At 24.6% G+C, this 23,097-nt stretch overlaps 1 protein-coding gene across 1 annotated transcript in view; it reads left to right on the top strand.

Annotated features, from left to right (window-relative positions):
• LOC100213763 (proline-serine-threonine phosphatase-interacting protein 2) overlaps nucleotides 1-14,236 on the top strand; it is a 67,447-nt gene extending 53,211 nt beyond the window's left edge. Inside the window, exons 12-15 of the mRNA XM_065816903.1 lie at nucleotides 7,271-7,367; nucleotides 9,856-9,942; nucleotides 11,088-11,221; nucleotides 12,998-14,236. Coding sequence (XP_065672975.1) covers nucleotides 7,271-7,367; nucleotides 9,856-9,942; nucleotides 11,088-11,221; nucleotides 12,998-13,084 — 405 coding nt within the window. The 3' untranslated portion in view covers nucleotides 13,085-14,236. The remainder of the gene's footprint in view (nucleotides 1-7,270; nucleotides 7,368-9,855; nucleotides 9,943-11,087; nucleotides 11,222-12,997) is intronic.
• Nucleotides 14,237-23,097: the final 8,861 nt, after the last annotated feature.

Genomic DNA, 23,097 nt, shown 5'->3' with positions numbered 1-23,097 from the left:
AAAAAGGAAATTGTCTTTAAAAAGCTAAATGCACACAACTAAATAAATTTATTATAAATAACTAAGCAATTGAGTACAAATATGTTTCAAACAAAAAAAAGTTAATTTACAATCAAACATGTGTATAACAAATTGTAAAAAATATGTAAACTTTGATCTTTTATATTGCATTAATGCGTCATATGACAAACCTAAAATAAAAATTGTAATAGATAAGTAGACATAAAAGAAAAAAAAAACAAAACAAAAAAAAACTGGAAAACAGATTACCTGCTTTTTGATAGCCTGTTGTCATACTTAAACTGCTGTCATGATGCAGCTTGTCGGTGTTGTTTTATGACGTTATTTCACGTTGGCTTTTAGTAAACTTTAGTTAAATTTAAAAGACATTACAATAGATTTAAAATATTTTAATTAAAAAGCAAAAAAAACAAATGCTTCAAGGAGCCAAACTAAAAACATTAAAGATAAAAAATCAAATAGAGATATAAATAAATTGCATTTATATAGCTAAAGAGTCTTGGCTTATAGTAAATTTTAAAAGCAGTGTTTTCAATAAATTAAACTACCAATTAATTATTTTTAACAAATAGAATGTAGCATCATATTATGATGATTGGGTAATAAATCAATTTAACTATATTTAAGTTTAATTGGTGAAAAACAAATAAAATTTTAATTAAAAAAGACAAAAACAAACCAAATATACAACAGTATATTATAAAAAAAAATTACAAATTAAAAAAAAAAAATTACAAAATTAAAAAAAAAAAATCACTGAAGAAAAAGCGGCAACAAAAAAGTTATAAATACCTTCACTGATAGAAGACATTTACAACCTTTTGGTTGCTGTTTTTTCTTCGGTGTCTCCCAACACCCCGGTGTGGATGAGCCCTCCATTTAAAGGATGACTCATCCATTACTTCGCTACTTATTGAAGGACCTCTCTGAGAGAGGCCCTGGGTGTTGGGAGCGATATCTTTTGTATTCCTCAAATGTTAACGACTCTAAAATTACAAATAGAAGGATATAATAAAATTTAAAAATATTTACAATTTTTTTTAATCAAAATATAAAGCATAACCTCACCATTTTCACAGGATGAAGAGGATGCTAAAAATAATTAAAAAAAAGTAAATTAAAAAGGGTTAAACTTGTGAAAAATTTAATTTTAATAAAAATATGAGTAAAATCCAAACAGTTTAAAAATGTCATATTTATATTAAATAATTCTTTCACCTATTGCACATATTTCTCCATAAAAAATATATAAAATTTAAAACACAGCCCTACCAGTTATGCTTCTACCAGACACTAAAGACAAAAAATATACCTCAGAATAATTGATAGAATAATATTTACATATAAATAAATATATAACTATAATTTTTTTTACCTATTCCCCTCATTTCTTCCATGAAGTTGTCTAAAGTAAGAAAAAAGATAACTGAAGCTAAAACTAACAAAAGCTAAACTAAAATTAACTATAAACTAAACCAAAACTATAAACTAAAATAAACTTTAAATTCTAATATCTGTACCTCAGAAGACAAAGGTCGGTTATCCAGGTTTTTGTGAAAATGAGTTATGTATGGACCTTTTTAGTTTTTTCAGTATCTACATAGGTATAAAGGCTGTTTTCCTGCAACAATGTGAAACAAAGTTTGGTCAATATAAAGGGTCTGGTGTCCCCACAATGTTCAAAGGAAAAACGTCTGTAGTCCAGAAATGATTTTTCACTTTTTTTATTTAACTTTTAATTTTGTCAAAATTATATTTCATGTGCCTCAAGACAAATAAAATAAAACACGAAAAAAATAACATAAATTTAACCATCAAGAATAAGCCAATGAAGACTAATTACTTTACTCTCTCCTGGACAATTTCTAAAATGTGACAACTGACTTGGACTTTTGAGTGTACAGATATAAATGCCTTATTTATTTAACTATACTAATCATATAATTTATACTTAGTTTTTTTTCCAACTCTCCTAAAAGAAAAAAGAAAATAAAGCTTAAGTACTTGAAATTTTAAAATTCCAGTTACAGTACAAATAAACAAATTCCTATTAACAATTATCTAATAGCAAAAACACTGACTTATTTCAGTCTTTAATTCTGTGTCTAAACAATAAAAGCACTTAAATGTATAGACATTAAAATATCTACTTAACTTTTTTAAAATAAATTCACTAAACTAATGTAACTAATACCTTTATTAGCTCTCTCTTGATCAACTAAAGAAAATAAATTTTAATTAAACTAACTTGGTGTAAAATAATAGGAAGCTGTCTTACTGAGAATTTTAAATTTCTTCTCTTTATTATTGACAATATAATTTTAAGTAGTACCTAAGTTCTTGGGCTTATTGTATAAAATTATAAAAACCTACTGTTTTACTTTAAAGTCAACAACGATATTTTAAAAAACATTTTAGTTACTTTATAAAAAAATAAAAATCCTTTTAAACTTACTACCTCTCTCTTCATTGTTGTCAACTAAACATAAAAACAAACAAACAAAATAAAACAAACAAAAATAGTAAATTTTCACTTTGGTAGTAGGTTATTAAATAGATTAAATAGATCTTTGATCTATTTAATCTGCTCTAACAGTCTACAACCTTATCATTAAACTATAACTATTTTCTTCAACCTGGTGTAATTAAACATAGATATATTTTTTAAGTAATTAAAAATATTTAAGATTATAATATATAAGATTTTAAAAACCTAAAATTTTAAACCTACTTCAAAAAAAACAGAAATATTAAAAAGTAATTCTTTTCCTTTTTAAAAAGTAAAAATGCTTTTTAACTTACTTTCTCCAATAATACTGTTGTCAACTAAACAGAAAAGCAAACAAATACTGAAGCCAATTCTTTCTTTAACCTCTTTAATTAATTCAATATTAAAATAAATATTTAATCTTTCTGGATTGAATTAATTTACAAAAATTTTCGTCTAAACCATTTTATAATTGTAAAGTTAATTTAAATCAACAAACCTATATGAACTGCAATTTATAACATTTAATTGTAACAAAATGGAACAAAACTTACTTCTTAGTAATTCAGTGACTAAAAATAAACATATATTTAAGAACTAACTATGTAACATGATACAAATCAGTAGCATAATACACATGTAAATAAATACAAACCTTCATCTTCAACAATTTGGGGCATTCTATTAATTCGATATAAAAAATTAAAATAAATATGCTTAAAAACAATTTTAATAAAGGTAATAGACATGTTAAGATATAAAAAAATGTAAATGATTAAAATGATTAAACAGAATATAACTTACTTAAAAGATATAATATGATGTTTTAAAACAGATATATTAGAAACGTGCTTTTTTAAATGCCTGGAAATTCCAATCTCAAAATTCCAGAACAGAAGAAAAACTAACAGCGCACAAACCAAACTGTCCAGTGTAACAAAACAATGAAGAATAACAAAAAAGTAAAACCGCATTTAACTTGTTGCATTAATTGCAATAATTACATTATTACAAATTAAATTATGATTAGCATATTCAATTAAATACATTATGATTATGATTAGCAATTTTAATCAATGCCTAAAATAACTCATCTATTTATAAATAAATCATCGATTTTAATCAATGCCTAAGATTTATCAATGCGTCTAACTCATTATGCAACTAATTAGTTTATTTACTAATATGTGCAGTAAACATATCTGGACAAAACAGCCAATTTGTCTTAACTCCATTTTTTGTGAATGAGTAAAATACAAATTTGATATTTAAGTTTTTAAGCGACATATCTTAAAGTACGTAAATATATAATAAGTTATGAAACATCAAAACAGCATCGTACTAATTTTTCTTTTTTGAGATATTTCGACCTGTTTTAGCACAGATCGTCATCAGACGTAAAATACAATACATTATAAAATTAAAGTTTGATATTTATGTTGCATATTTTGTCTGGGCCATATAGCCTTCTAATCGTTATTTATTGCGGTTTAACCGTAATCTTTAACCGCAAGTCTTAAATCCATTTTATGAGCCAAAAAATCTTAAAATATTTTTTTTTACTATACTATCACATTTATACTTACAATGTACTACCACATTTAGCTGTCAAAAATGTTTTAAATTGGCTTTTAAAGGTTATGTTATGTTCATAGCTTTTAACGTGACATAATTTCATGTTTGTAAACCAAGCTGACCGCACCCGGATCTTGTTAAGTCTGTTCAACACAGTCCATTTTTATATTATTTGTATGACCTCTTTGTTTCAATAGTTTTTAGTAAACGGTAACTTGCTACCATTTACTAAAAATTCTTTTTGTTACTTGGAATTTAATTCTCGTAAATATTTTGACACTAATAAAGGACCTCCCTTCCTCGTTTTTGCCTTAATGGTGGCCAAGAGAATAAAGTTATTTTTATTAAGAATAATCAAGTTTTTGATGAAGACCTTTCACTAAAATAATAAAATGTAAAACAATGATTTACATTTTTAAGAATTTTTTCTTTTTAATATATATAAGAATTTAACATATATAAGAATTTTTTCTTTCCTCAAAAGTGTTGCAAATGCAAACTAAGCTAATTAATTAGTTAAACCCGTTATAAAATTTAAGTATTAAGGTTCGAATTATTTGCTGCTTGCCGAGCAGCATTTTGTCCATTATTAATTTCATCTTGTCTAAGTCTATCTCTTTCATTTGTGCCACAAACAACTTGCCTATTAACATTTCCATTTTCTAAACCAATATCTGCTTCTAGCCTAATATCATCCATTTAAACTTCACTTTTAATTGAAAGTAGTAACAAAAAATCTTAAACGATTCCTAAAGATTGCGATCTTTCCTATATAATTTTTTTCTACTCTAAATAGTACACACAAATAGTTTTTATATATAACAGACTGTCATTTAAAATAAATTATACAATAATCTCATGACTTTAAAAATATATATATATATATCAGCTAGGAGATGTTTGAAAAAAAATTAGCTTAGCAAATAATAATAAAAAAAATTATTAAAAACATGCAATTCTAATAATAAACATACTGCTAGCAAAGAAAAGTTAAAAAATAAAACATTGTAAGCCCTTTGTTGCAAACTTAAAAATTATTTCTTCAAAAAAAATTATTAGTAAACGTTTTTTTCAAAAATTCACAAAACTTTACCATATTTCGTTCTTCTATACCACATTAATACATTATCACAAAATAATTTGTGCTGGAACATCATGATTCCAAAATATATATAGCAAAATCATGTAGTAAACAGTGCTAAAGACAAAAAATTAAATTGAGATAAAACAAATTGTATATATGGCAAAATAATTTGAATTGGCTTTTAGTGAATGATTAAAAGCAGTGATTTTTAATAAAATTACCTATTTACCATTTTTAACAATAGACACCAACATAGTGATAAGCCAAATGTCTATCAACTCAAAAGATAACAAAAAACATCACAGCAACAACACACAACAATGGCACACACCATAAGTTAATATAATATGTTTATAACAGTAAGTAAGATAATATTCATATTTAACAGATCATAAGTAACAACGTTAAGCAAAATGTTATTAAAATAGATTATTATGTATTTTTTGACACTAAAAACTATCGTGTAACCCTCTGTTATAAGTACATCACTTGGCTGGCAAAGTTGACAAATCTTACTCAACAATATAATATAAACATATGTACTAACTTTAAACACAATAAGTGTGCTTAAATATGTATATAAGGTTAAATATATACCTTATATACATATTTAAACACTTTTTAAAAACAATCATATAACACATATTGACACATACACAAACAATAAAAAACACTTTACATTATTATAAAAACACATTGATTAAACAACTATAAAGCACTTATTACCACATACACATACATTACAAACAACATTACACAAAAAGTTATATTAATATTAAGATGTATTTATATTAAGAAACAAAAGCAGTGAGTTCTAGTAATGAAACTACCTATTAATCATTTTTAACAACAGACACTAACATAAAGATAAGCCAAAGGTAACAACATTACGCAAAAAATTATTAAAGATAATGTTATGTATTTTCAGAATAGTTATATTGAAGGCTAAACTACACTTAGACCTAAAGCAGTAACACCGCTTGACTGGTAAGGTTGACGAATCTTGCTCTAGATCTATATCTCAAATATATTGTGTTTTATAGTTGTACTAACTATAAAACACAATATTTTTTTTAATTTTATATAACATATAAAAACACCTCATTTAACAATCATGTACACATTAGATAAAATACATTTCATACTATTATAAAAACATTTATATAAACACATTTATAAAACAACTATATAACATATATCATCACATACACGTATTTATCAAAAACTTATTAACTTTGAGCATAGTATACATATATATGCAAACCTTTAACAACTATAAAACAACATTTATTAGCATCAATTATTTTTAATGTAACAAAGAATGCAGACTACAATTCACAACATTGGAATGAAAAAGATGAAACCATTTAAGAACAAAATCAAAAATTTCTAATAAACAAAAATACAGATACCTTAAAATGAAGCATAACACAACATTCTTTTGACAAATTCCAGAAGAATTTTATTTTATTTTTCTATTCCTTATTATTTTTCCTAAGAATATAAAATATACATATAGATATAGAGAAATATAAAATAGATTGAAATAAATGCAAACTTATGTATATAAACTTACATGACCACAAACAACAATCTTATTTTATTTAACTTTTCATATTAAATACATAAATAAAATTTTATTCTTTCTACAAAAAATAATCTTAATCTATAAATAATCTAATAATCTTAATCTATAAATAATCTAACTTCTTCTAAAAAATGAAAACAGGCTATAAAAATTAGAAAAATAAAAACAACCAACAACAAACAAACGATTATTTAAATTTTTATTTTAAACAATGAACAACATCAATTCTTCTTGAAAATAAAAGTATATCAGCTCTAATTCGCTTACTGGCCTTACTCGAAAGACCGCATGGAACATATAACCGCGCATAAAAAAAGTCTAGAAACTACTTAAAAACTAAGAAATAGTGTATTTTACAGAATACAGAACCGTAAGTAACAATATGAACAATGCGTAACTGCGTAACTATGCGCACTAATAATAATAATATTCACTGTGCTATTTATATTAAGATTAATTTATATTAATAATAATATTCACTGTGCTATTTATATTAATGTATTCAAATTTATAGAAATATGAAGACTGTCGTAAAGTGATTGAAAAATGTGACCATAACAATGATATTGATCTTTTTATATCACAGAAAAGAACTGGTTCTGAGAGACCAGGTAATATAAAATCATTAAATCTTGCAGAATATTTTTTAAAGACATAAAATATATTGTCACTTTTTTATATTCTGATTATATACAACTTGTTCTTAATATCATTTTTGATAAAACCTAACTAATAAATAAATTATAAGTAACAGATTTTTAAGTCACTTGAGGTATTTCATTAATGCTTTTGAGTTTAAAAAAAATATTAAAATAATGGCAGACAATTTTTAAGAAAATGAGAAATTGATTTTTTAATAAGAGCTCTAATAATTGAGAATCATAATATATAAATAAAAAATCATAGTACATAATTGGGAAATGTAACATCTAACTGTTATTTGTAATACATAATTAATTTTTAAAATTTAATTGTAAATAAGCAATGTAAATTTGTAAGTATAAAAAGTTATAAGTTTACATTAGTTAATAATATAAGATTTTGCATTTTTTACGCATCATTTATAATTATGGAAAACCATTTATCTTATACTTTGATACATTTTGACCTGAATGTCCTTCATTAAATTATAAAATCTTTGTCAACATTAATTTACCAAATTCTACTAAATTCAGTTTTGGAACAATGAGGTCTTACTTTTTTAGAAAGAAATAATTATTGATTGTCTTCGACAGATGAATTGTTTTTGAATGTGCTGAGCAAAATGATGGTTCTAGGACAAACTTAAGGTGTAAGATTTTTAATAAGAGCATTAGGTGTAAGATGTTTAATATGAGGATTAGCGCCACAACAATTGGAAACTGCCTTAAAGGCAAATTATTTTTATTAGAAAAAGAGTCCAAGTAAATCAGAAAGTTTGCTTATAAAATCAATCAAATTTACTAATATTCTTTTGAATAGGTTCGGTATCGGTATAAAATATTTTTAAAGAAACAATGCTGAGGGTTTAGTTGATAAACCAAAGTAATAACTCACAATCTTGCATATTTTTTATTATTTTTAGCCCCCTCATGCTCTCTTATGTTTCAGGTAATTTTGGCTCTATCATTTTCTCCAGAAAAAGAAAAGTTGATTACCAATCATTTGTAACATGCTCTATATAAATAAACCACTGTGAACTTTGGATTGATGCCTTCTCATCTTTACCACCTGATCTAATCATAACTCTAGCGTAATAAAAACATCATGTATCTTAGTCTTCTCTTTTTCACTCCAAAATTCTGTTTTCAGACAAAAATTAATAATTTATTATTCTACTTAGTAGTAGCCTAATAATTACAATTTGCAAAGTTTTTATGATTTCGAGTCAAAACTAAATGGTATATTTACTATTATATGGTATTTACTGAGTGTTATTATTTACATAAAAATTTTAAGCCTTTATTTATGATCTTTATTATGACATTAAAATATGTTTTAATGATTTAATCATAAATTAGTTTGCTTTACAAAGAAAATTTTTGTTTTTCAGGTCTTTACAATCTTGTTTTTTTATGAAAAGTTTCATGTTTTTGACTGATAAAACCAGTGGGTATAATTTGGAGATTGATTTGATTTTATTATTTTGTTGTTTACATAATTTTAAATCTCTTTTTCTGCACCCATTATTTCTTTTTTCTTTTCTGTCTCTTGAAAACTTGAAGATCTGTAAAAAAAAATTGCGACAATCTTTTATGTTGTTCAAAACATATCTTACAATAATAGATAACTGATCTTATGTTGTGTTGTCTTGTGTTGTGTCTAGTTGCTGATAATGCTTTTTTACTAGCTGAGTTTTTGCATTTTTTGAACTCTTAATTGAACTTATAAAATGAGATTTTAAACTGATACCTGATTGGGTTGTTTCAGTCAAATGCTTTTTTGTGACTTACTAATTTTACATAAAAGAAACTATTATTTTAATTTTTTTTATTTACAACATTTTCTTGTTGAAATATGATTTTAAAAATGTTTGCGTATTCATGTTTTAATAAAATAGCTATAAAGAAATATCTTTTTTTAAATGTATAAAAGAAACATACATGTTTTTTTAAATTGTTTTTTTCTCTAGTTGCTCCTTCTAGGTGCTCCAACAAGACCTAACAGTCTTATCACAGAGCATCACAGAGAAGTATTTAACCAGGATGTTTATGTTGTTTTTCTTACTGATTTCATGTTTGTGGCCAGATCATTAAATCTTTAGCCTTTTTACCTGAATTTTTTTCTTAACTTTTTTTAAGCCATTGCTCTAAACCACTGCACCACTGCTGATCAAATTTCAAAAAAGTGTTCAAATTAAGTTTACAGTAACAGATACAAATATCTCCATGCTTGCGCTGTTTACAGGGTTTTAGACACTTACTAAGACAAAAATACAAAGTATAAAAAAAGGAAAAGTATAAAGAATATATAGGTTAATAAATAATTACTATGAGTGAACAGACAGTCTATTTTTTTTGCTTTGATGTATTTCAAAATAAGTTGTTCATTAACAATTACCATAATTACTAATTCTAAATTGTTTTTAATAATAACCTGTATTTTTTGTTTTGTTTCCAGCTTTCATAACATATGAAAATTTTTATTACAACACCAAAAGTTCACTTGGACGATCTCAATTGAAAATTAATGAGAGTTCTATGGATGGTGAGTTTAATTAATTCAATTGAACAATTTCAATTGAGAATTAATGAGGGTTCTGTAGATGATGAATTTTATTACGAAAATATTCATATGCAAAACCTGCACTGACATCATTTCATATGAATTGATATAATTGTATTGCTTAACATTATGGGATACACTGGTGGACCTTTACGCAAATAGTATAAGGTTAAAATGTATGATTTAAAAATGTAAAAATTCATTTTTTTGTGCAAGAGAAGGTAACAACAAGAAAAAGCATTTTTCTTTTCTAGTTTTTCCTGATTAAAATCGAATCAACCATTTTTTTTGCTTGTGAAAAATAGTTGATTTGATTTTTTTTATTATAATTTTATTATTTATTTTATTAATATTTGTATTAGTTATGTTAGTAGTTTATAATAACATAGATTTCATAATTGAAACTTTACAATATTTATCTCCCTATTACCGAAGGGGTCGCTATAGTCAACAAGGTCACTTTTTTTTAATTGTGTAGTTCTTAACCTATAACATCAAAACACAAGCCTTGACATACAAAGCTCCTGTGCAGAGAAATAACACGTTGCTACCAAGAATGTGATAGGTAACTTACAATTTCTTGTATAAAAATGAGAGCTCTACCAATGAACAACGTTTATTTCATCATGTCATCACTGCATATTATGTGACATTTTAGTTAAGGTACTTTGTAATCTAAAAAATTATTTTATATTTCATATTTTAAGAAATCTTTTTTTCCTAACTCATTTAAACAATGTTTCAAAACCCTCACATAATTATATGGTACTTTTATTTAATTAAACTCATACTTTGCAAAATCTGATTGTTTAGAATACCTTTTTTTTAATAATCTTTTGCTGTTATTGTTCTTATGGGAATAAATTGTATTATAAATAGTTGTTTATATTATAGTTTTTTATATATAAAAGTATTAAATTTTTTTTCCTAAAAAATAAATTTCTTCATAAAATTTAGTTTAATTTTCAAAACAGCAAATTCTAAACGAATTAAGTTGTGTGAAGGTCCAACAGTACATCTCAAAATGCAAACCCAAATTATTAGGTGATTTGGTAAATGGATATGCTTTGATTTTAAACTCATTATTTGGTCTAAAAACTAAATTTTAATAATTCTGTGTTTTATAGAAGGTGATTATACAACGATTGGTCAAGTTCGCAGTGTTACATCAACAACTCTCTCAAACTTTGCAAAAGTTATATACACCTATGATGCTCAGAGTAATCAAGAGTTATCCCTTGCTGTTGGTGATGTCATAGAGGTTTGTTGCAGTCACCCTTAGAGATTTTTTTTTTTAAAGTTAATGAATTTTTGGTTTAGTAATTAAAAATATCTTAGCGAAAATAGTGACAACAATGTAAATTTTGGTAAAGTTGGTTGCCATATTTTTTCCCCAGGTAATAGCTAAATTTTAGTAGCATTTTGTAAATGCAGTCAATTCATAATTTTTAATAGTGTGTCGGCATTAGTTATAACGCCTATGTTGTTTCCTTGCAGTGAGTTTTAAATGTCCTTAAATATTTACATCTTTTTTTCCTTTGATTAGCTGCTGTTGTTACAAAACTGCAATTTATTGTCATAAACAACATTGTTTTGTATGACAAATAAATTAATATAAAATTTAATTAAAATATAAGAAAATAGTTTATGTTTTATACCATATTATAATATATACACAAGAAATGTTGTCGAAACAAATGTGGGAAAAAATTTTAATTGATTTTACAAGGGTTTTTCTTTGTTTGTTTTTTTTTCAGTTTTCCTAATGACTTTGACTAAATCGACTAAAAGTGGACTAGTCGAAAGTGGAAATTAGTCAACTGAAAAATCAAATAGTCGATTTAATCATCTATGGATTTCCTACTAATCGACTAATAAGTCAATTTAGTTGAATTACTAATAAGTCAATTTAGTTGAATAATCATAAAATCTTTATATCTTTTTATTGGATTTAATTTTCAATCATAAATTTTTTTTTGTTCATTTAATAATAACAGTATGTACGATTACAACTTTTACATGCTACCTAGCTACCAAGCTACCTAGCTTTTTGTTTACTATTTTAAAGGTTTCTAGTTCGTAACATGTTACCAATATTTATACCTAAATAATCTTTTGGTTATGTATTTCATTAATATATATATATATATATGTGTGTGTGTGTGTGTGTGTGTGTGTGTGTGTGTGTGTGTGTGTGTGTGTGTGTGTGTGTGTGTGTGTGTGTGTGTGTGTGTGTGTGTGTGTGTGTGTGTGTGTGTGTGTGTGTGTATGTAGTATGTATGTGTGTATATATATTTATATATATATGTATATATATATGTGTATATGTATATATATATATATATATATATATATATATATACATATATATATATATTGTTTACAAGCATTAAATAATATATATATATATATATATATATATATATATATATTTAGTTTATTGCTTGTGATTTTCATTAAAAAAAAACAAACTTAATACTCCAAATTCTAAATGTCATCTATACAATCAACATAGTAAGTATGATTCCATAAACTTATACAATCATTTGATAATTGGCAAGTATTTAAGACAAGTCCCTATATCATTGGGGCTTGGGAATAAATTGTCCCGTCGTTAGATTTTAAAAAAATAAAAAGCGAATAAAAATTACTTTATTATTTTTACTAAAATTTATTATAATTTATATTAAATTTATTTTGAAAAAAAGTCGACTTAAATAATGTATTAGTTGATTTAGTCGGCAGTCGAATTATTTAAAAGTGGTAACAACACTTTTTCTCTAATGTTGCAAAAAAACGATTTTCTATATATAATTTTTTAGTTGGTTTCTTTGTTCTTAAAACTTTTCTATTTGAATACTAGCATTCTTTAACTTGTGTGCTCAATTTTATAGTTTTATGGATATTTTTGTTAATATGTGGCAACCTAAAGTATTAACTATATATACGATTTAATGTCCGATGTACGTTTTGCTAATTTTTTATTCTGTATTCTTAAATGAAAGTAACTCTTAGAGAAAAATACTGTTCTATTTAGATTCTTAAAATTGAAGATAACCAATGGGGCATAGGCATTTTAAATGGGCGAAGAGGTGCTTTTCCACTTAACTTTGTTCGGAGATAAAAAAGTTATTTAGATAATTTACAAATTATATTTTTACTATATATAAATTTTTTTATTGATAAAATGAGTATACATACATGCATACGCATAAACATAAATGTTCACATATATGTATACCTGCATACTTATATGTGTGTATTTATGTATGTATGAATCTAAGGTGTCATAAATTAGATGCAGACTTTATTTTTAATTAATTGTTTTGACCTCCTCGTGTGTTCTTTTTTTATACTTTTCACTGGATTTAAAAACTTAAATTACAAAAATTGTTCTAAGGTGCCGATGGTACATAAATATTTGAGAATCTTTAGTATATGGCAGTGCTATAATATTTTCTAAAAAATTATTTCCTCAGAATTAAATTTTAATGGAATTTTCAAAAATCTTTATATACAAATTTGAAGTAGTTGTTTTGTTTTTCACTACTATTTTTAAAAAAACGCAAAATAAAAAGATATGTTTTTTAAAGGTTTTTTGTTACTTGTTTCAATATGTTTTTAATGTAAAAATTGTGTCTATTTTTTCATCCTGATATTTGAAATCCAGTTTGACATTCAATGAATTTAAGAATTTTTTTTGAACTATAAAATTAACACAACAAGAAATCTGTTTTTAAAGGTTTTAAAATAATTTCAGTTAAAATGATTTTTTAAATTTTAAATAATTTTGCCCTTTTTGAGATCCAAAATAATTTACTTCTGAAGAAATTTTTTTGCGGTAATATTATGGCCGAAGGTGTAATCCCTCAAAATATTTTTGAAATGTCATTTTGTTATGAAGAACACTTAAAAGTCAAATAAAAGAGTTATTTTTAGGACAACCCTAGCTTACATACATACATACTTATAACGTACCCAGATTTATATGTCTTTAAAAGGCCTCCCTTTTTTGGTTAACCTTTGCATTAGACGCACGTTGTCAATGAAAATAGAAAAATATATTGTATTATATTCTGCAGAGTATGAAAATTGTTTAAATGGATAAAATTTTGTTTAGAAATTTTTATTGTAAACAATCGTAATTTTGAAATTGTATTTTATGTTGCAATCGTTATATATAATACCAACTTAATGGTAAATTGATTTTTATGTCTAAATTTTAATGTAAAGATGTCAAATAGGATAATTTCTAATAATAAATTAAAAAATTGTTTTTTTGTGTTATATTACGACTATGTTTTTAACATTTTGATTGTAGTAGTAAAAAAGAAATCAAAAATAGGAAAAGAAAGAAACCTGGTTCAAATTGAAAATAGCTATAGTTTGATTTATAAGTTTATAAATGTTTTTTAATGAAATATTTATTTTAGCTCATTAGATAATTGATATGTCTTCAAAAGGCCTCCTTTTTTTTGGGTAACCTTTAAAATTGACACACCGCGTTGTCAATGAAAATAGAGAAATATATTGCTGTATTATATTCTGCAGAGTATGAAAAATTGCTTAAATAGAGAAAATTTTGTTTAAAATTTTTCACTGTAAATAATCGTAATTTTGAATTTTTGTCATAAAATTTTTTCCTAACGTTTATCATAAAATGCTTAAACTACAGATAATAAAAATTTCTCAGTTGATTAAGTTAATTGTTCATTTTGATTGTTGAGTAGTAATAACACTAGTAACTATAGTAACTATAGTAGTTACTATAGTTACTATAGTTACTTAGTAGAAATAACACAATGAATTATTTATATATACATGACTATACATGATTTAAACAGGCTCATTTTTAGTTTAAGTTTTACTTCAGAACAAAAATAGTTCTTTGAATTTAGCTTCTTTTATTAAGTCTGACTTATCCTCAAGTTTTCTTCAATAAAACCATATTGAACTGTTATCCTAACGTTTTAAAAAAGGTTTTTTTATCATTTAAATACAACTTATCCTGAATTTTATCATTTAAATACAACTTATCCTGAATTTTTAACATTGAAAAAGTCTTTTAGGTATTTTATTTTGGGTCATTACAAAACTTACATTTATAAACTTATAAATAAAGTAATAGCTATTTTCATAATAATCAATAAGCGTTTTACTCTTTGAAGTACCAAACGAAACTCTAATGCAGTTAAAATTTTGAAGCTCTATTATTTTTGTAATATGTTCTTAATTCAAAGCATGTTTCGCAAAATATGTTTTGCTTACTATTAAACATGTTTTATTTGTTGCATAACATGTTTTGTTATTAGATACTTATTTGGTACTGGAATTTATTTCCGTAATTTTATTCCTAAATTTTTTTTTTTATGATTTTTTTTGTTGTAATTTTAATTATTATAATTAAAATTACAAAGATTATTACAAATATATAAAAAACAAATATAACAAATATACAAAGATATAACAAATACGTTAGGTTTTGTACTTTGCTTTTTTGCTTGGTAAACTCGGTTGAAATGCTTAGTTCCACAAGATTTTCTATTTTAATTGGGTTTATTTTAATTGAATTTAATTGAGTTTCACTTCGGTAAAGAAATATAAGCAGATCTTTAGAAATAAAAAAACAAACGTGTTTTGTATGACCTAAGGCTCTTGTGCCACCAAGCTGCGCTTTTACATGAGGCTATATATTTATCCGAATTAGGTGTCGATTAAACATCTGATATCTATGTCTACAGAACAGTATTTGCTTGATAGTTGTAAAAAATTATAAATACTTTTATTAGATATATAAACATTTAATACATATTTGTAACAAAATTTTTTTTTACGAAAGCAACTTCATGAGTGGCTCACTATTGATTTGATTTTTTTAATGCCAAATCAGGGCCGACAAAACCAGGGGGCCCCCAATTTTACATTTTTAACGTCTACTTTTTTTCTTAAGGATCTTTTTTTTTTTTTTTAAAAAAAATGGACGATTGTGTTCCTCCACCCCGTGTCGCCAGCCGTGCGAATAATAAAAGAATAAATAAAATAAAAAAAAGTTATTTGAAGAAAAATGATTTGTTAAATAAAATTGATTGGATAACATTTGGTTTTTCCTATTGAATGATGGAATTCGAGAAGTGCATTTAAAATTTACGAGCTCTTAGAAAAAGGCTCGTTATTTTTATTAACGAGCTCTTGGAAAATAGCTGGTTAAATAAAATTAACGAACTATTTTTTTAGAAGATCGTTAAATAAAGATCCTCTGGGTAATCATATATTATCTTTAGTCAAAATTATTATCTCTAAATATTCAAAGATACGATTGCACCACAAAGCTGACTCGATCAATGATTTACGACATAATAAACCTATTCGAAGTGTATTAACAAAGTGAATTTTATTTTTGAATCAATGAAAAGTTATTTTGTATATTTATGTAACGCATAATAAAACACATAAATTTGTATTAACGTTTTCTATTCTAATAAATCTAAGAATGCATAAAAATTTAATAGAAATCATAAATTTAATAATATTTAAAAAAATAATGACAAGGTTTATTACAAAAATTTACATTTAACGTTAAGTTTTCTATTCCTAAAATTTTTACTTCGTTTGTATCGGGTTTTGTTTTGCCCAATCGTGACTTCACGTGCTAAAAGATGTTCGCTTCAAAATATTTCATTTACGCCTATCAGTTTATTTGGTCAAAGTTAAGTAACATTAAAATTTTTTTTAAATTTTTTTTCTTTCTTTAACTTTATAGGGTATTTGAAACTGTTATTTCAAAATATTTAAGTCTAAACAAAAATTGACTTAAATTCGTTAATTGAATAATTAACTATGTAGGCATCTTAACACCATTTCGAAGAAAAATTCGTTTACATTCCATACGAATATTAGGGGTCTTAAAAAAATTAAAACGGAGCCTTTTTCTTTATGACAACGGCAAACTTCTTTTTCAATTAACTTTTGCACAGTGTAGATAACACTAGGGTGGGATTGAAAAGTCGTGTTTTTTAAAAGGAATGACCTTTGTAAAGTAAATTAGAAATTTAATAAAAAAAAAAAACGTTAAGAAGCGGGCAAAAATATCAAACAAACTACCTATAAATATCTATTTAATTTTGAGAAAAGACATTGTTAGAAGAATTCTAAATTTTTAGTTATAGGCATTAAAAACTTGTGTCACGGAAGGAACGATATTTGTTATAGCTTGTTTCCTTCCGTGAAACAAGCTATAACAAAAAAGTTATTATTCCACATGCAATATCTTTACCTGAAACTTAATAGGTCTTTAAAGGTTGCATGTTAGATATTATTACCCCCTTGAAAAAGCGGTGGAATTTTTACACATTTACTTTAGGATTAAAATCATCTATATTTTCTTAATAAAGGTTAGTTTACAACGTAAATGGAATACCTTTCCGTTTGGGAATAATAATTGGGCGCAAAGAATTAATAGGGTGTCACTAAAAAAGTGGGGGAAAAAAAGAAAGAGCTTTTTCGGCGCTTAACATAGCATGGAGTAGAAAAACATTTAGAGGGTGCCAGCAGATATTTATATCTATATATGGCCAATCCCACGCTCAAGTGAGTTATTTCGATTTAATGAATAAATAAATTCAAAGAAAAACCAAATAATCATTGGGTTGCTATATGTTTAAAAATTTTTGATTAATATTGTTATTTGTGTTATTTTTTTTGCTTTAAATTTCAAATTAAAATCATACGTCATACTTTCTAAATGAATGGTAGCTAAACTACATTTTGATAAAAGCGAAGAATTGTCCCCGTAAGTAACGACAACTATTTTGATTTATGATATATAAATAAATAGCTAAAACAATCTTTTGAATAATTTTACGCAGAATAATAACTACTTAATTTAATTTAAGTAGCCAGTTTATGTAGGTTAAATATTTGGCTTGAAATATTCAACTGAAAACAACAGGTTTAATGCAATGTTTTTTTGCGTTCCGTAAATAGCACAGCATATAATCAACTATTATTCCTAAACGTAAAATAATTGAACAAAATTTCTTTTAAATTAATTGTACAAACTGCTTTATTAATAATTTGTTATGAAAAAGAAATTTTTTTTGATTTTCCAATATATAAAATATATATTTTATTAAATTTATAAAATATATATTTTATTAAACTTATAAAATATATACTTTATTAAATTTATAAATTATAAATTTTATTAAATTTATAAAATATTTATTTTATTAAATTTATAAAATATTTATTTTATTAAATTTATAAAACATATTTTATTAAGTCTATAAAATATATATTTTATTAAATTTATTAAATATGTATTTTATAAAACTTATAGAATATATATTTTATTAAATTTATAAAATATGTATTTTATTAAATTTATTAAATATGTATTTTATTATTGAATTTATATCTCTAAAAGATTATTTTCAGCAGTTTAAAACATTTGTAAAAAAAAGAGATCAAGTACATTGTTCTTTAAACTTTGTTTTTAAAACATGCACCCAAAAGTAAATATTTAAATACTATTCAACAAAAGTTTGTTATAGTCTTGGCTAAACAAGGTAATATTTATAGAAAAGTTTATGAACTAAAAAATGTTCCATTTACAACAGTAGGAGCCGTTATTAAGAAATACAAAAAGTATGAAACATTTGAAATTTGTACTTAAACAGTGCAAAAGCGGGTAACAACTTCAAAAAATGGTTGAGAAATTTTTAAAATAATTGAAAATAATCGATTTGAAAGCGCAATAAATATAGCAGATCAGTTTCCGAAAGCAACTTAAATAAATCTGATGTTTGCACAAATAGTTTAAAGAATGTGGGACGAAAACTTGTCATTTGAGTTGCTTTAGAAAAACAGTTAAACGTGGTGGTGGAAGTGTAACGTGATGGGGTTATATGGCATGGAATAGCATTTGAAAATTCGAATTTGTTGATGAAACTATGAGTGCTAGTTTGTATCAAAATAAATTAGGCTGAAATTTAAAATCTTCTGCAAAAAAAAACTATGGTCTTTTTTAATAAAAATAGCATAAAGGTTTTAGTTGGGCCTTCTAAGAGCTTTTCAATTGCAACTTTATTCTTTTTATTTATTTAGAGACATTTTTAAACAAATAGTGTGACATATTAGAAGTAAATTCTGCCACAAAAGTGTTAAATGTGGTAGCACCTTAAATTTTGTTAGCGCAATACCACTCAATATCCAAATCAGAAATATCATTTAGGTACATAGAAGCTAAACAAGGAGAATAGAAAAGGGAAAAAAAAATCAAAAACTGGGACACCAGGTGAGATACATGAATAGTTTTGTTTGTAAAAAAAAAGGGATTTAAGGAACTCGCGCTCCTCCAAAGTTAATCAAGGGATAAAGAAACTTATTGTAATAGACAATATATATATATATATATATATATATATATATATATATATATATATATATATATATATATATATATATATATATATATATATGTATATATATATATATATATATATATATATATATATATATATATATATATATATATATATATATATATATATATATATATATATATATATATATATATATATATATATATATATATATATATATATATATATATATATATATATATATATATATATATATATATATATATATATATATATATATATATATATATATATATATATATATATATATATATATATACAGAGGCGTAGAAAGAATTTTTTGGTGTTCGAGGTAACTTCCAGACATGGAGCAAACTCCAAACATTTATATGTTTATACTTATGTCAAATAATGAGGGTTTGCAAAAAATTGTGATGATTAGTGGCTGGGAACAAAAAAGCCCCCAAATTTTTTTCCCCCTGCCCCAAACGTGAGACCAACATGTTGATAAAGTATTTTTTGAACTATTCTTAACTAGACTTATATTCATCGATAAATTTTTGATTTTATTTTAAAATATTTTAGCGTTCAAAAATTATGACCATATAAAATTTAAACCCCCCTCAATTTGAGGGGGTTGCAAATTTTATATGGTAATTTTTAAACGCTAATAGATAATACTATGAAACTTAAAAATTATCGATGAATATAAGTCTAGTTAGAAATAGTACAAATATATATATATATATATATATATATATATATATATATATATATATATATATATATATATATATATATATATGTATATATTTATTTAATTGTAAATGGAAAATAACTAAATAGATTTAAGGGTCTTCTCACAGAGCACCGTGGAAGAGTATTTAACGAGAAAGTTCACGGTTCTTTTCTTACCATTAACAAAAAATAGTTCTAAAGTTTAATCAAAAAAAGAGAAATTCTATTAAAAAAAGATTTTTAATTTCTATTCATGAAAAGGTCACTTTAAATGTACTAATAAATAAAGAACATGTTTTGTCTACAACTGTTGATCTAAAGTATAAACTGTCACTTTTCCCTGATGAGCAAATATGTTTGGATAAAAATCGGATTTTTTTCGAGATAAAAGATCCAAATGAAGCACAAAAAGAGACTGATGACCAGATTACAATTACAGAAGCTGCTCTTATTGGTATAATTCATAAGAATAAAGAGAAAGTAACCTTAAAAAAATTAAGCAGACAAAGATTATTTGAATATGAAATGAAAAGATTAAAAAAATGAGATTGTTTTATGGCAAGAAAAGGAATAGATAAATTGGGAAATAAATAATAATAAAATGTTGGAGAAAAAGTTAACTATTTGCATATATACTATATAGAAATAAAAAATAATTTTGATTTAAAATGTGCTAGGTTGTTGCCCATGCTGTAGAACAAATCTTACTTTTGCACTGTACAATTCTTAAATTTTCATAAATCTTTACATAGAATACAATAATCTGTTGTATAATTCATTTATGAAGTCATAATTATATATATCTTCATCCTTCAGTGATTCTAGTTAAATATCCTACATATCATATTCAAAAATATATTAGTTTTAGTTTATAAATCATATATAAAGTTTATATTTAACTTTTTTTATTTAAATAAGATCTGGTTTGCTCTAAATGAATCGCTCTAGTTGCTGCACAAGTTAATAATAATACATATACCTTTAACATATTGGTTTTGTTAACCAAATATTCATTTTTCTTTCATTTTATCTAAACATATTCATGAAAGGAGCAATGAATAAAATCTAACAGAGATGATTCAGAAATTAAATAAAGTAAAAGGGACTTTTCATTGTTTCATTCATCATGGGACCCACTTTTCATTAATTTACTTTTATTAATGATAGCAAACAAACAAAGCGTGTCTGAAACAACAACTTCGAAATTCAAAATAGCAAAAACAAAAAACAATTATACAAAACTAACACGTATTGAGCTTGTTATGCATTTCTTTTAAAATAGATTTTGAAATTTTTATCAATTTTGGACAAAAAATTTATAATTTATTATTAATTTTCTAGAATACTAAAACAAGTTTCAGATTTAAATGAAGAAATTATAAAACAAATAAAAGTTGAAATATTATGTTATTATATAAATTATTGCTTAAATAGATATTTTCTTCTAGAGTGACTTTTAGTGTATTAACTTTTAGTTATTACATCCCGTCAGTAACATTTAATTCTATGTCCCGTCAGTAACATTTAGTTCTGTCACGTATGTCACGACAACTTATTGTTATATATTATATCTAAATAAATAGCTTAAACAAAGTTTTGAATAATTTCATGCAGAATGTTAAGAATGTTAACTACTTGATTTCATGCAGAATGTTAAGAATGTTAACTACTTGATTTCATGCAGAATGTTAAGAATGTTAACTACTTGATTTCATGCAGAATGTTAAGAATGTTAACTACTTGATTTCATGCAGAATGTTAAGAATGTTAACTACTTGATTTCATGCAGAATGTTAAGAATGTTAACTACTTGATTTCATGCAGAATGTTAAGAATGTTAACTACTTGATTAAATTTGAGAAGCTAGTTTATGAAGAAATTTTGTAGAATTTTGACAATTAAATGGTTTAGGTGCCATTAAAATTGGTTTGCAATGTTTTTATATAACTTATATTTATTTATATAACTTAACACTTTTAGGCTATTAGCAATATAAAATTAATTTTAGGGTGCTAACATTTTTAGAGGGACAAACGGCATCTGTTTTATTCATGACATTTGTGTTTTGTCCGTCGTGCTGTTTTACTATGTTTACTTTAAGTGTAGTATTTATTTTTTTGTTGACCATTGTGATTTAATTACATTACATTTAAATTATAATTAATTTAAACCATTTTTAAACAAAATTTAAACATTTTGTATACTTTGCTTTAATATTTTCTATGCATAACATTTTTTATATATTTTAAAATAATTTTTAGTAAAAAATTGTCTGAAAGTTCTGAATAACAAAATGGGAAAAAAAGAAAACATATGTTCTGAAAATAAGCAATTATTCAACACCTTCTAAAAGATAAGCATTACTCAATAAGTAAGATATCAAGACGCCCTTAAACCCATAAACAGAATCAAAGACGGCCGTAACCAGAATCCCGTAACAGACGCCTGTAAACAGACGCCCGTAAACAGAATCAAACAGACGCCCGTAAACAGAATCAAAGACAAATTGAAAAATGGGTTCATATTAGATATTCAGAAGCAAGGCAAATGTGGTTGAATAAAGAAAATAACACCAAGGAATGAGAGAAAGCTAATGAAATTAGTGAAAGAAAATAAGTTTGCTACATCCTCAGCAATTACTAGCAAGTTTAATGATGTGTGACTAAATGTCGCAACAATCACTGTTCGACAATGTTTGAACACATTGGGCATTAATACTAGAAGGCCAGCACAAAAGCCAAAATTAATCAATTTTCACAGAAAAAAGCGCCTGGATTGGGCAAAAAAGTACAATAGTTTCACAGTTGATGACTGGAAATCAGCAAGTTATTATAATACAAAAATTTTTTTTTTCCTAATATTTCAGTATTGGTATTTAGTAATTGTTTTTATTTTATTTTCTCCAGGTATGCTTCAGCAATAAGTCTTCCATAAAAGTTATAACTCAAAAGGGTCAATATGTGAAAAGGGTTTCCAACGAAAAGTCTGATGAAGGTTGTATAATCCAGACAATTAA

Source organism: Hydra vulgaris, chromosome 13 (assembly GCF_038396675.1).
Source record: "Hydra vulgaris chromosome 13, alternate assembly HydraT2T_AEP".
NCBI lineage: Eukaryota > Metazoa > Cnidaria > Hydrozoa > Anthoathecata > Hydridae > Hydra > Hydra vulgaris.
This window is presented reverse-complemented; position numbering and strand designations above follow the sequence as displayed.